Source organism: Capsella rubella, unplaced genomic scaffold, assembly GCF_000375325.1.
Source record: "Capsella rubella cultivar Monte Gargano unplaced genomic scaffold, Caprub1_0 scaffold_3, whole genome shotgun sequence".
Lineage (NCBI taxonomy): Eukaryota > Viridiplantae > Streptophyta > Magnoliopsida > Brassicales > Brassicaceae > Capsella > Capsella rubella.
The window spans coordinates 1,104,253-1,118,495 of record NW_006238921.1 but is presented as its reverse complement, the minus strand read 5'-3'; the positions used below and the strand labels follow the sequence as shown (position 1 = coordinate 1,118,495).

The window sequence follows — 14,243 nt, the reverse complement described above, 5'->3', positions numbered from 1 at the left end:
AGTGTAAAAGTTTTTTGAGTATTGGAATATACAATAATTGAATGATGGATGTTTCATCTAATTAGAGGCGTCGCTTGTTTTGTTGAAACCAGAGGTTGAGACTTAAGATATGAATATACAAGTAGGTTTTGTACTTTGTGCACAATAAATCGACATGTAAATAGCTCTAATGATTAATCTGAAAAAAAATGTAGACCAAAGATTAAGTGCCCACTCGTGGCACTGTGGCAGCTGCCAGCTAGCTAACACTTGAGGGCCCTTAATAATATCTGATCAATAATTCATTAAATAAGTATAATGATTTGTAGTTAAAGCTTAACCATCATCATTATGTGGTTGAAGAAGGCTGTACTCAGTTTATGAAAAAAATTCCTTGAGAAAAATATTTTTTTTGTTCTGTTAATTAGGCCTTGGGGTAATAATATGGATCTACCTTTCTGTCGGTGTGGAGTGTGGACGCATCCCAAACGCACATGCATCTGTCTCTAAACTCAATGCTTATAATAAAGAAGTTGTTTTTGCGTTATTTCCCTCTTGTATCCCGAAGTATTCTCATGCGTATAATCTTGTAAGACTGGATCCTCAGACGTCTCAATAAAGAGACCCTTAAAAGATGTCGAGTCAGAGCAGACAATAAACACAGTCTTTACTTTCAAGATTGTGTCAGAATCAATCAACTCCAGACTCACAGAGTTACAAATCTTAACAGCTATTCTTGTGTTTGAAATACTAGTTTCTTACCAGTTACCAGAGTACTTGAAATCTACACTACAATGTGGTTGAATGAAGAACACAAGGAACATTTTATGCATGATCTGGTCTTGTCTTCTTTATAGAGCCTCAAGTGCCCAAATTCTCACAATTTACAATCTCCTTATGCAACAGTGCACAAATTGTCTAACTTCTCTAAACCATACCGCAATATAGAGGTAAGATGCTGCAAGAAATCACAGGTCCAGCCGTCCAGCCATAGTAAAAATCTCACTTTACAGGTGCAGTGAGTTTCACAGTCTTCATGATGTGTTCGATTCTCTCAGCGGATTCGTGCATATTCTTCTTCTTGACCTCTTCCAAAAGCAGCAAACAAGTCCTGTGCCTCGGTGTGATATCTTGGCTAATCATCTCTTCGAAAAGACAATACGCCCACTCACATATATTGGCTCTGCATAACCTCTGTATTAGAAAAGTATAAGTCGATTCATCAAGGCTGAGATGATGTTTAGTCACCATTTCTTTCAATAATTTCCCAACCTCAACTACATCCCCTCTCTTAAAACAAGATTTCAGCAGCGGGTGATACGTATGAACATCGGGATTACAAAGCTTTGAGCTTTCCATTTCCTTGAGAAGCTCTATCGCTTTATGTTCCTCATCGTGATGGCAGTACATAGCGATCATGGAGTTATAGGTAGATGTATTAATGGAAGCACCAAGTTCTGGCATCTCAACTCTAAAAACCCGCTCAGCTTCTTCTAACCGACCAGCTCTAGCAAGTGTGTGAATCAAACAGTTGTAGAAAAGAGTATCAGGTTGACAGCCGGATCTTTTCATCCTTGTAGCAACCCGTAATGCCTCCTCAAACTCTTTCTGTGCATTAAGAGAAGCCATAATAGTTGTGTAAGTAATGGAATTCGGAGGAGACCCATTGGCTTCCATTTCACTTAGCATCTCATAGACCTTAACAAACTCAGACTGCTGGCAGTAACACCTTATAATCGTTGTATAGCTAATAACGCAAGGACGGAATCCATGGCCTTTCATCTCTTGGATCGTCCAAAGAGCCTCCTCGACTCTATTTGCCTTACACCAACCGTGAATGAAGATATTAAACGTATGAGCATTTGGTGTAATGTGCGACTTAAGCTCTAGCAAAATGACTCGAGCCTGCTCGACTCTTTTCTCCTTGCAAAGCGTATCGAGCAGCAGATTCATCGATTCCGTGTTCTTGTCCAATCCAAATTCACCCAATTTATCAAATATTGCCACTGCTTCTTCCCATTCCCCTGCACCGGCAAATCTCCTCATGATCTTAGCAATTGTGTTCAAAGTAACGAGTTGATCTCCTCTCAATCTCTCCACAAACTCCTTCATCCGATCCCATTTCTTGGCCTTGCCAAGAATATCCACGGCCATATCGAAAGAATCATTGGAGTGTCTGTGCCCTCTACAAGACTCAGCCCATTTCAAAACACCAAGCGCAGATTTCCAGTCATCTCTAAACCTATGAAGCAGCTTATGAACCAAACCATCAGAGAGATGAACTCTGTTACAGGCTTCATCATTAGATAGACGATCAAAAACCTCATCTTCACTGTCTCTATCACCAACTCTACCAACAATTACATTCCATATCTCCTGTGACGATTCATCTAGTGCCTCAGGTAATTGCTCTGAAACTGTAGAGAGATTCTTGATGACCGTAGTGGGAAGAGAGGTGGGAACCCAAGGTTTAAGACGTAGCAAGGTGTTTCCAATGCGCTTTTGAATAAGCAAAGACATCAGGGGATTCTAAAACCCAGAATCTGAGGGTCCTTCAACTGCAATACTGAATGATTGATACATGGAACTCAAATTCACGTACCTGAAAGCTGGGGGCAAAGGGGAAATTGTGAGAACGGCGGCCGGAGATAATTGACGAGGACTAATCTCGATCGTAGACAAGGGTTTTTGGGTCAAACGTGATGGCCCATTTAAAGCCCAAATACAGTTTGGTTTGAAAACCGGTTAGGCTCTGGTTTTGCATAAATGTTCTAGCAGAGTAGCAGTCATGGGAAAACCGATGGATTCTTGCTTGTATTGTTTGGAACGAACGTCGAAGTTTCAGAGAAAAAAGGCCAAATCTTAGCCAAAATAATGTAGGAACTGAGATAAGCTTCATGCGTCTATTTACATTATTAATCTTCTAATCCACCCATTAACAAAGCTTACAACCCTGCTTACATAGTTACGAAAAAACTTAGAAATAAAATCTAAGAACTTAAACGCGAGAGACGACCTCGGTAAAATGAAGATGAAGAGAACACTTGTCTGAGAGAAGAGGGATCAAACAGTGCAACTTAATGTTTTCAGTGCACAACAAAAACATACAAGAACTAAACATATATATATAGATAATGGCAGGTTCCATAAATATTTGTCAAGAGAGAAGAGGGATCCCTCTCTTCCAGAGCAACTTCTGAACAATCACAGCCATGGAGCTTTTTATTTCTTTTACGGGAGCAAAAACCAAACACCAATAACTTGTCGCTTCTCAATTCAATTATCCCGCGGAACAGATAACCCCTTGGGGAGGGAAATCAGAGAAAAACAGAGAGATGTAGACTCGTTAGTTAAGGTTTTTTTGGGTTTCCAAGTCCGGAAACAAATACAAATTTGTTTTTATTTATTTATTTATTAAAGAAGTAACAATTCACATATATAATATATACCAGGTCGTCATCAAGATCTCTCACGAGTTGTCTGAATGCTTCCTTGGAAGCCTTGGACCTTTTTAATGACTCCGACATATCTGAGGTATGCACAAAAGGAAGCAATCACCAACTTACTGAAATCCTATTAATAATCTCAGAAGCTAAACAATAAACGAAAAATCTCCTCAACAATAAATAATTACCCGAGATAAGGTAGCACGAATATCCAAACAATACAGATGCAGCTAAACTCTTCAACTCACGCAGAACTCTTCCTCCGTCCCACGACCCTGCAATCAATCAAAAGAAGAATTATTAAGAAAACAAATACTCGATGATTCAAAATTTGAATGCGAAATCAGACAACTTTACCAGCAGGCGGTGGAGAGATATTGCGAGACCCCATGGACGATCTCCATCCGCGAGTAAATACGGATCTCAGATTCTGCATCATCGTGACAAATTAGGGTTCGCTCTCGAAATTGCCGTCTCTGATTTGGTCTTCTTCATACATCAAATGGGGGAAAAATTAATATTGTCTCCAAATACATTAAATGGGCCTGAAAAGATACTTTAATTATTTAAGGCCCATAAGATGGGGATTAAGATCCTGTAAGAAAAGGGAGATAAAAAGAAAACGACAGGCCCATTTGATGTATGAAAGACAATATTAATTTAAATTTAATGAAGACCAAAATCAGAGACGAGGAGAGCGAACCCTAATTTCTTTACAAATATGCAGAGTCTGAGATCCGTCTTTGCGCAGGTTTACCGCGGAGGGGGATCATCCATGGGGTCTCGCAATTTCTCTTCACCGCCTGGTAGCACTTCTGGTAACGTCGTTATCTGATTTCTTATCCATCAAAATATTCTCTAGTCTGTATATTGATTTTGTGATTTATATAGGGTCGGATGGACTTGCAGTGCGGTTGTTAATTCATGGAACAGCAGCGGCTATGGGATATTTCATGGGTATGGAGAGCGAGAGCCAGATATGTTTTTTTTGGGGTTTTTTAAATTCTAATATTCTTCATCGGATAAATAAATCAGTCAGCTTTATTTTGTGATTTGTTTTAAGGTCCTTATATAACTGACCACGAACCAGCACGTGAGGAGCTGCGTAAAGAGGTAATACAAAAAAATTCAAATTCTTGAGGGGGAGACGACGTACGAAGCAATTTATCTTGTCATCATCTTTGATCTTCTGTTTTGTTTAGAAAATGAGAAGGATTGAGGAAATGAGAAGAAGAAGAAAGGAAAGAACAGATGTTGTCCAACATGGCAGACCGTCATGAGAGAAGCAGAAAGAGGGGGTATATAAACATACTCATAGAAACAACAAGTTTGTCCAATGACATTGTGACCGACCATTTTATCTTTGATTTCTGTGTGTTTTAGGTAGTGAGGGAATCTGAGGAAAACTTCATCAAGGAAACGATAATCCTAGTATCCGGTCATGTTCAGAGGATATTGGGTTTACCTTTTTCTGTGTGTTGTGTTTAGTGATTTCCTGTAACTGCTCTGGCAGTAGTACGAGACTCTCATGAATTATTATAACATATCCGGCGTAATTAATAACAACCAGTTTAAAACATGTTTTCTAAAACAAATTGCATTCATTCCTTTGAGCTGCAAATTTTTACTTGAGACGGGTCATATCCGGTTATGAGCTACACTGAATTAAGGGAAATCAGAAGCTGCCTTGTAAAAATTGCCTCCATATTTCCTCTCAGTTCTGGATGTTTTTATGTATGTGATATGCTTCTCAAAGGCTTCGGAGTTTGGATGGGATAGAGATCATGGAAAATCTAATGAACCCAAGGTATGTCCCGCCGTGCAGATCAGATTATGTACATAGCAGAGAAGACAAAAGCTTGATTGGAACTTCAAACTTGATCGAGAGAAAACACACAAGAAGCTTTTTACGTGATCATTAAAATTATTAAATATTATCAGTTACAACAATTCCAATTCCAAAACCCAATTGTGCGATTTGCTTTTGTTAAAAAGGACACAGTAACAGAACAACAATTGTCTCTAGAGAAATTCTCATCTTCTTACTTACTCTTGGTGGGGTACCAATGGTTTGTAACGAGTCCAGTTCATGTGGCCCCTTTTTCAGTTAGATCCCTTTCAATGGTAATCCCATACCTTTTTGGTTTCAAACTCAAGAGCTCGACACAGAGAGACATTGATTTCTATTCTCAAGTTATGAAGCATTTGTTTATCTACTGATTGAACTAGATAGCGAATTTGCAGTGGCTTCTGTTTTTACCTAATTGAAACCACCCCCTGTTATTTGAGATGCATTGTAAGTTTGTAGCGATCCTTTGCACCGTGTACTGTACCCATCTGTGCTACCTGTTAACAACGTGATTGCATGTTTCAATGTCAAAGCATGTTGACAATGCATGTATAGTTCCCCTACTACATCGTTAACATATAACATTCATAAAGACTTCAAGCTCTATACTGGCACTAAGAGTCGCCTAGGAAGTCAAGAAAGTTGTGTTCGTTCTTTCATATCCTTTAAGCAAGATATTAACCACATATTTCTAAATTAGTTTCCTTTCAAGACTGGATTTAATTCTGCTTAGTTACCAACTTGGGCATTAACTGGACAAGGCTATCCAAACCTCTGTTGAAGTAGGTTGAAAGACTCATTCGACTCTTATTCTTGACTTGACTGAGTCATATAATCATGATGTGAGTGTGAACTAACAAATAACAATCTTTGATTGTTTACATATTCATTGACTATGCTAAAACCTTAAACTCAAGTAAACAAAAGTTTGAATGGATATTACAAAGCAGTTTTCCTGAATATATAATAGTAACTGATCGCATGAATCATACAGTGAGTTGTATTGTAAAATAATATTAACATAATAACTATAGCAAGAAGTTCAAATACTTATACTGTATATTTTTGATTAGCTGTTGCACGGGAATGAAAATCTCATTAGGACAAAGCCTCTGAGCTATGCGCAAGTCAGCTTCAGTCCGTTGCTTTAACAGCTTTAGTTTATAGATAAAGGTCTCTCCACAAAAAAAAAAAAACAAAAAAGGCATCAAAACTGACTCTGTATTTTCAAATGAACTGGATAATCAGGAAATATTGTTATTAGATTATCTTCTAGTAAGACAATTGTCCAGATTCATGTAACTACAGATTTATCTACTCGAAAAAACAATTCTCAATAATGGTTAATAAGAAGGGAAAACAGATCTGTCACCGAGAAATCGAAAAATTTGGAGCCACTTAACATGTTCTCCCCTTCTGCCAGACTGTGGTAATGTCGAATCCAAGAGTTATTACATAAGCTTTAGTCCACCTGTTACTTCATCAACGTTATCAACCGGTCATGCAGTCTCTTATTAAAATATTCAACTTGTATCTACAATATATGATATTAGCTACTATTTAACTCATCTCCTCTCAAAGATGATAATAATTTTACCAAGACTAGCCATTACTGTCCTTGAATCTGAAAAAAAAAAAAGAACAGAACAAGTAGCACATTAGATTCTTCTTTTGACAGACTATTGTTAGGTAGGATTTAAGGTTTGAGAGTGGCTTGATTTCCAGATGACAGTAACTATGGAAACTCAGTTGGAGTGATCTATGTTTTTGCGGCATCAACGGTGATATGAGTTGGTAGTTGAAGGGACTTCGCTCTTTCCTGCTGGTAAGAACAACATAGTTCTGAAAACAGAATCATCTAAACAATCAATAAGATCTTATTACTTTTTCCATCTATTTTGTAAGTTACCCACACATGTTGAAGTTACAATCTGCAATTCTTACAATATTTCTTCAGCAATAAATCAATCTTAGTACACCCACTTGCAGAACTAGCATCTCCTCCTCACTCTCGATTTTGACTGAGCACAATATTCCCATCTGTTAATTTCGTCTTTAGCCTATAAAGAAGACGAAAATTGTTAATTTCGATTGAGGAAATATTGTTAATTTCTTCTTTGTAATGTTCTCTTCCTAAACATAACCAAAAATTGTTAATTTCGTCTTTAGCCTATAAAGAAGAAAATAGTTGTAGTAGACTATATAACATGTGATGTAACCTGTTCAAGGCTCATGCTGGCCGTTGAAAGAGTATCTGGTATAAACCAGAAGTTGCATGAGTTATTTAATGCAAACCAGAAGAGAGACTATCCAAAAGTTGAATGACTACTAAAAGCCAAAAGAGAATTGTTAATGACCATCACCTGCACTAAGCTGCAATCTTCACTTTACCATGTTAATATGATTTGTATCAACTTACATCTTTGATCCACAGGGAAAATCTCGTCAAAACATATTTTTTGCCAGATTTGCTTGGTATATAATGCTAAAGATATAGAAAGATTTCATTTCCTATATGTTTGAAGCGGATGTGGTGAAATATTTATAAGACATATCAACATGCAAACACAGGTTATCATGTATGGGAGGGTACTAAATAATCAGCAAAACACATACACTCGGAAACATTTAGAGAGAGAAATGGAATTGCGGAAACGCCAAAACCACAAAAATCTAATATTAGAACAATTTCTCCAACATGTAACAAAAGGCAGGCCTAGTTTCACTCAAAAACAGAAATTATACCGGCTTTACATCGCAAAAACAGAAATTATTCCCTAAAAAAAGGACCACAACGAGGTATATATGACACTGCAAATTTGTGCAAGATGGCTGCTTGCTCCTTGGTGAAATGTGTCCTGGATGATTGCTCTTGCATAAACTTGACCAAAACATCCTGCGTTTTAGTTATCTGAATAACCTTATCATCAAGATTTCTAAAAGAAAGATAGAGAGAATCAAGTCCCTCTTTCAGTAAACTCAAAGATACACCACGACCAGCCCAAATGAAACTAACAAGCGCAGCAATCGAGGCCCAAACAATAGCGCCAAAAACTTTCGCAATCTTCTCCGCACCTTCTTTCAGACCATAAGTTTTAGACTCTATCTCAATGGAAAATAACCTAGAAATAGCTGAATCCATCCAACTGGCAATTGGCCCATAAGAATCTCCAATACACTTGAATCTAGAACCTAATTTGAGCAAGAGGCTATAAAGACTTAGGACAGAAACTGATTTTTCAGAGATATCAATGCCAACTGGTGAAAATTGGTTCTTCTCAAACAAAACAACACTCGTTTTCAGAATTGGAATTGGGAGAAAGTTTGACAATGCAAACAGAATGAGATACAAAACCCTTAACTTCACCATTCTGGTCAACAAAGAAGACTTGTGAAGAAATAAGAATTTTTGAACTCACAGATCTGAAGAGTTCTAAACAACCACCACCCAAAGAAGGGACCAGCATATAAGCTTTCAAACCAGAATGGAACCGGGTAGTTGGCACTGCAAATCTCGAGACAAAGGGAGACGTCTGGTACGCTGCATTCCACAGAAGATATATAAGACGATTTCTACGAAGATCTCGATAAATAAATTAGGGTTTTGCCTACTGTTCAATCTCAGATATTAGAAACGCCTTAGAAAACATACCTGACTGAAACTCATAGGGGTTAGCGAAAGGAGATGAACGGGATCTAGAACCGTTGGGAGAAGCTTTTGTACCATCAGACTGAGGAGAGTACCGAGATATGAAGCCATCAGTGTTCAGGCCAGGAACTGGAGCAAAAACACGAAACTGGAATCGACTGAAAGAAGCTCTTAAAGCGAATCTCGAAGACCTAACAGAAGAGAGGAGTTTCAGATTAGTTTGCAACATCGAGATGCAAATTTAGGGTTCCTCGCACTATCTCAGATTTTTGGGAGGGGGGGGCAAAATATTAGATTGATATTTTGTTCGGTATTAGAAATGGATCTTAATATCTATTGGGCCGTGGCCCAATATAGTAAAAGTACAATACAGCAAATGGGGAAGAAACAAAACTTACTAATTCTCAGAGATTCGAACAATGTAGAAAATGTAAGAACGAAAGCCAATCAATTATATTTTGAAAACAAATAGAAATCTACATACATGCTTATAGATCGATGGAAGAAAAAACAAACACACATATATAACATATCTCTCAGTAAAACAATATCAAATCCTTCGATGGAAGAAAAAACAAACACACATATATAACATATCTATCAGTAAAACAATATCAAATCCTACGATGGAAGAAAAAACAAACACACATATGTAACATATCTATCAGTAATACAATATCAAATCCTACATACATGCTTATAGATCGATGGAAGAAAAAACAAACACACATATATAACATATCTATCAGTAAAAGAATATCAAATCCTAATGAAATTTGATGATCAAGCACTACATAGACCGGTGGAAGAAAACTCAATAACAGATCTACATACATATCATCAAAACAAACACAGATCTACATATATAAAACGAATCTACATATATAAAACGAATCTACATATCTATAACGAATCTATAAGCAAAAGTGTTATCACATACCAAAAGAAATCTTGAAGATTAGGTACTGCATGTAGGCTTGTAGATCAGTGGAAGAAAAAAACAAGAGCAGATCGAAATATGTACTGCGCATAGACTTGTACTGCGCATAGGCTTGAAGATTAGATTTGACTTTTGTAAAATTGTGTCAGAGACGGACCCTATATATAGTAAATCGAACTAGGCGTTAGGGTTTTCTGTGCAAAGATGGGCCTTTTTAATGGGCTTTTCCAACCGGTCCAGGTATCACCCTTTCAATTAAATTAAATAAGTTTATCCTCCAAAACATTTTCTTTCTTTTTTTGGTCAAATCTTCCAAAACATATAATCTCATGATTTACAGTTTTTTTAGGTTAAGAATATTTTTAGTTGTTTGAGATAATTATTATTTGAGTTAGAATTTCTTATACGTAGTTTCAGTCCAGATTACGAGATTCCTCTGTAAAACAGTATTTTTTTGGTAGATATTGAAGACAAAAGTAAAAAAAGACAAAAACAACAAAAGAAAGTAGGATGTCTTGAGTTGACTAAACAGTTGGACTGTACTACTGTTTGGACAAGAGGATTTGTACTTTTTGCGTCATCGGTGTACTTCTTTCATTTTAAGACCACATTTGTACTTCAATATAACAATTGTACGTTTAGCTTTAACCTTTTTTTGTTGCTTTTTTAAGTTACATAGAAAAATAAATCGTTATGTATTTTGAGTAATAAATATTTCCCATTGAGTCTATTCACTAATAACATCTATACAAAGAGCAGAGAACTAATCAATTCAAGAATGTTATTTCAAAGTCCACTGTAACTGCTCTGGCAGTAGTACGAGACTCAGGAATTATTATAACATATCCGGCGTAATTAATGACAAGACAACCAGTTTAAAACATGTTTTCTAAAACAAATTGTATTCATTCCTTTGAGCTGCAAATTTTTACTTGAGACGGGTCATATCCGGTTATGAGGTACACTGAATATAGAAAGTAGTCGGGTCGTAGGTGGATAAAAGAAGAACAACAACGCAGAGCCCTTTTGAAGAGCTAACCCTAATCTCCCTCCGCGGTAAACCTGCGCAAAGACGGATCTCAGATGATTCTGCATCGTAATAAATTAGGGAGAATTCTCCTCCTCTCTGATTTCTTCACAAGGGGGATATTGATATATTATGGTCTTCATCAATTGGGCCTGCCGTTTTTGCTTTTCATACTAGATCCTAATCCCCATAAGGCCATATAACAAATGGTTTATGAACTCAAGATTTTAGATTTACGAAACTATTGCATTGTTAAGACGCATTTTAGATTTGTAAGATAATCAGAATGCGTATGAAACTATTACATTGTTAAGACGCATTACAGATCAACAATTTTTTTAACGAATTTCCTTATGCTTTAATTCTTATCATGTTCTGAGTAGAGTAGTATAAAACAAAAGGCGACATAAAAGACTTCATTAAAACATCGGTCTACAAAGCTCCCACCACCTCGCATGAATGAGACTAGCAAAAACCAAAACACGAGAAAAAAGAAAAAGGTTCCAAGTTCAAAGATATTTTATTTTAAAAAGCGACAAATTCAGACCAATTTAGGGATGAACATATGACTTTCCACTCCCCATCATTCGAAATCTGCTTCTTAGATTTAGGCTTTGGACATGTGGACGATCAAATCAACCACACGGGAACTGTAACCCCATTCGTTGTCGTACCATGACACCAATTTCACAAACTTGTCGCTCAATGCAATTCCGGCCTTGGCGTCAAAAATGCTCGACCTGTTGTCACCAACGAAGTCAGTTGAGACAACATCATCTTCGGTGTATCCAAGGATTCCCTTTAGTTTGCCTTCAGATTCCTCCCTGAATATTGCCAGTAAAAAACACTTGGTTAATACTTTGATCACTACTGGAATATAAGGAAATTTTTTTTTTTTTTGTGTGTGTCCAAAAGCTTACTTGATAGCCTTTTTGATGTCGTCATAGGTAGCAGCTTTCTCGAGTCTGACTGTAAGGTCAACAACTGAGACATCAACGGTTGGAACACGGAAAGACATACCGGTCAACTTTCCGTTAAGGGCTGGAAGCACCTTTCCCACAGCCTTGGCAGCTCCAGTGCTGCTGGGAATAATGTTGAATGAGGCAGCTCTTCCACCTCTCCAGTCCTTCATTGATGGACCATCAACAGTCTTCTGAGTAGCTGATGTAATAAACCAAATCCATTAGCTCCCAATATGTTCACATATAGGTAGGTAGTTTGTATCAGCTTAACTGAAGAGGGAGAAATTTACCAGTGATTGAGTGGACGGTAGTCATAAGACCCTCAACAATTCCAAACCTGTCGTTGATAACCTACACAAAGAAACCAAATATGGTCAATGAAAATAACTCACATGAAATTTGAAACAGTAAAAAAATATTTTAGACTATGAGATATGATACCTTGGCAAGGGGAGCAAGACAGTTAGTGGTGCAGCTAGCGTTGGAGACAATGTCAAGGTCTGACTTGTATTCGTGCTCGTTGACACCAACAACAAACATGGGAGCGTCTTTGCTGGGGGCAGAGATGACAACCTTCTTGGCACCACCCTGAACAAACAACAAGTCACACAGTTAGATCAATGAATAGAGAGTAAGCAAATTCTATCACGTGAAACCATTTCTATCAATAATAGACATTAAATATCAAAAACAAACAAGACAAACCTTCAAGTGAGCAGCAGCCTTGTCCTTGTCAGTGAAGACACCGGTAGACTCAACAACGTAGTCTGCTCCAGCCTCAGCCCATGGGATGTCCTCAGGGTTCCTTCACGAATACCAAAAACAAAATGAGATTGTAATTTACAACAGTTTATAACAAACGAGACAGAGAGAACCGGTCAAAAGATGTACCTGATGCCGAAAACAGTGACTGGCTTCTCACCGAAGAGAAGGGTCTTCTCATCCTTGATCTTGAGTTCATTGTGTTTCCATTGACCGTGAACACTGTCGTACTTGAACATGTAGGTCTGCAAGCAATCAAATATAGAACGCAATCAATTAAAACGTTCAAACTCAAATTTATGATACTAAGTTTAATCATTAACAGGCAATTAATAACATAACGGGACACTAAAGCAATTATTAGTTTCTCACATGATCCAACCAGCTAATCAAGATGAAAAGAGAACACTAAACTATTTTCGGATCTGAGCACCAAATCATCAAAACACACATGCATAAACATGAACATATATATGTATATACTATCTTCAAAATCATACGAGATATAAGGAGAGAAGATCAACTAATTGAATCCTATCATCAACGGATCGAAATGATATATAACCAACCCAAGATTGAATCGCCGATGAAACCAAGGAAGAACACTAACCATGTACTCAGTAGTGATGAAGGGGTCGTTGACGGCGACGAGCTCAACATCGTCTCTCTGGAGAACAACCCTAGCGACCAAACGACCGATTCTTCCGAATCCTAGCGATTACACAAACCAATAACTTAGATTCTAGATCCAGATATACGATAGAACCAACAAAACCTATCAAATAAATAAAATCAATCCGAAACTCACCGTTGATTCCGATCTTAATCTTCTTGTCAGCTACATACAAAAAAAAAGCCAAAACAAAATCCGAAAACGATCAGATCAGAAAACACAACATCGTAAAATATCAGTGACGAGCTAAGAGATTCAGAGAGAGGGAGAGGGAGAGGGAGAGAGAGAGACTCACCCATTGTTGAATCGAAAACGAGAGAGAGAGAGAGGTTGAAGATGAGATTCACAGAGAGAGATTTACAGTGAAATAGAGAGTGATGTGGGGAATCCGTGAAGCTTAGTAGGGGCTATTTAAACGAGAGAAGAACGTGGAGGAGGGGTAGGAAAGATCTAGTGGCTGAGAGTTTTTCTTGGGAAAAAAGTCAGATCTGATTCAATATTTTCAACTGAAGTTACCAAATTACCCATGCACTCTCTGCCTCATTTACAGTTGTAAACACATATATTTTGGCAAATGTCGACATTCCTGAGGCCGGACGTGGCGTCTACATCTCACGCGCTGATCTAGAATATTCTTTATATTGCTTCGAATGGTTCGGGTCGGCATGAAACGCAGCGTATTTGGACATGCTGCTTTGCGCCGGCCACTGTTTGACTGCCACGAGTTCACCCGAGATGCCCATTTTAGTAGACGATTTCCACTTTTCTAGAACGTATCGCCCAAATAATATTATTCCAAGAAAACTATAAGTCAATTATATGATAGTTTCCTTATTAAAAAAAAGAAAATTTTAATGTGACATTGACTAAGAATTTGGAAAGTTGATAAAATAGGAACATGTATATTTTGTTAACCTTATCATTAAAAAAAGAAATAAACAGGAACATGTATATTT

The 14,243-nt window shown here is 37.4% G+C and overlaps 3 protein-coding genes across 8 annotated transcripts; all 3 read right to left on the bottom strand.

The window, feature by feature from the left end:
* Nucleotides 1–621: 621 nt before the first annotated feature.
* Nucleotides 622–3,914, bottom strand: LOC17892263 (pentatricopeptide repeat-containing protein At3g04130, mitochondrial). Its single transcript, XM_006298820.2, has 4 exons — nt 3,783–3,914; nt 3,614–3,700; nt 3,429–3,508; nt 622–3,282 (listed from the first exon to the last, which is right to left on the bottom strand). The coding sequence occupies exon 4, from the start codon at nt 2,497–2,499 to the stop codon at nt 982–984; it is 1,518 nt and encodes a 505-aa protein (XP_006298882.2). The 5' UTR covers nt 2,500–3,282; nt 3,429–3,508; nt 3,614–3,700; nt 3,783–3,914; the 3' UTR covers nt 622–981.
* Nucleotides 3,915–6,472: 2,558 nt separating this feature from the next.
* On the bottom strand, nt 6,473–9,980 carry LOC111831744. 6 transcript variants are annotated; one of them, XM_023787041.1, is made up of 4 exons: nt 8,927–9,189; nt 8,694–8,815; nt 7,219–7,334; nt 6,475–7,116 (listed from the first exon to the last, which is right to left on the bottom strand). In XM_023787041.1, the coding sequence occupies exons 1-3, from the start codon at nt 9,150–9,152 to the stop codon at nt 7,266–7,268; spliced, it is 417 nt and encodes a 138-aa protein (XP_023642809.1). In that variant the 5' UTR covers nt 9,153–9,189; the 3' UTR covers nt 6,475–7,116; nt 7,219–7,265. The 6 variants fall into 6 exon arrangements, 5 of the variants coding, with proteins under 5 accessions (XP_023642808.1, XP_023642809.1, XP_023642807.1 ...); XR_002834881.1 differs by adding an exon at nt 9,864–9,980 and having other exon boundaries at nt 6,480–7,334; nt 7,494–8,815; nt 8,927–9,114; XM_023787040.1 differs by having other exon boundaries at nt 6,473–7,334.
* A 1,300-nt stretch (nt 9,981–11,280) lies between these two features.
* On the bottom strand, nt 11,281–13,659 carry LOC17893536 (glyceraldehyde-3-phosphate dehydrogenase GAPC1, cytosolic). Its single transcript, XM_023785690.1, has 9 exons — nt 13,583–13,659; nt 13,423–13,452; nt 13,225–13,325; nt 12,744–12,859; nt 12,558–12,657; nt 12,294–12,440; nt 12,143–12,203; nt 11,811–12,051; nt 11,281–11,714 (listed from the first exon to the last, which is right to left on the bottom strand). The coding sequence occupies exons 1-9, from the start codon at nt 13,584–13,586 to the stop codon at nt 11,498–11,500; spliced, it is 1,017 nt and encodes a 338-aa protein (XP_023641458.1). The 5' UTR covers nt 13,587–13,659; the 3' UTR covers nt 11,281–11,497.
* Between the last annotated feature and the right edge of the window lie 584 nt (nt 13,660–14,243).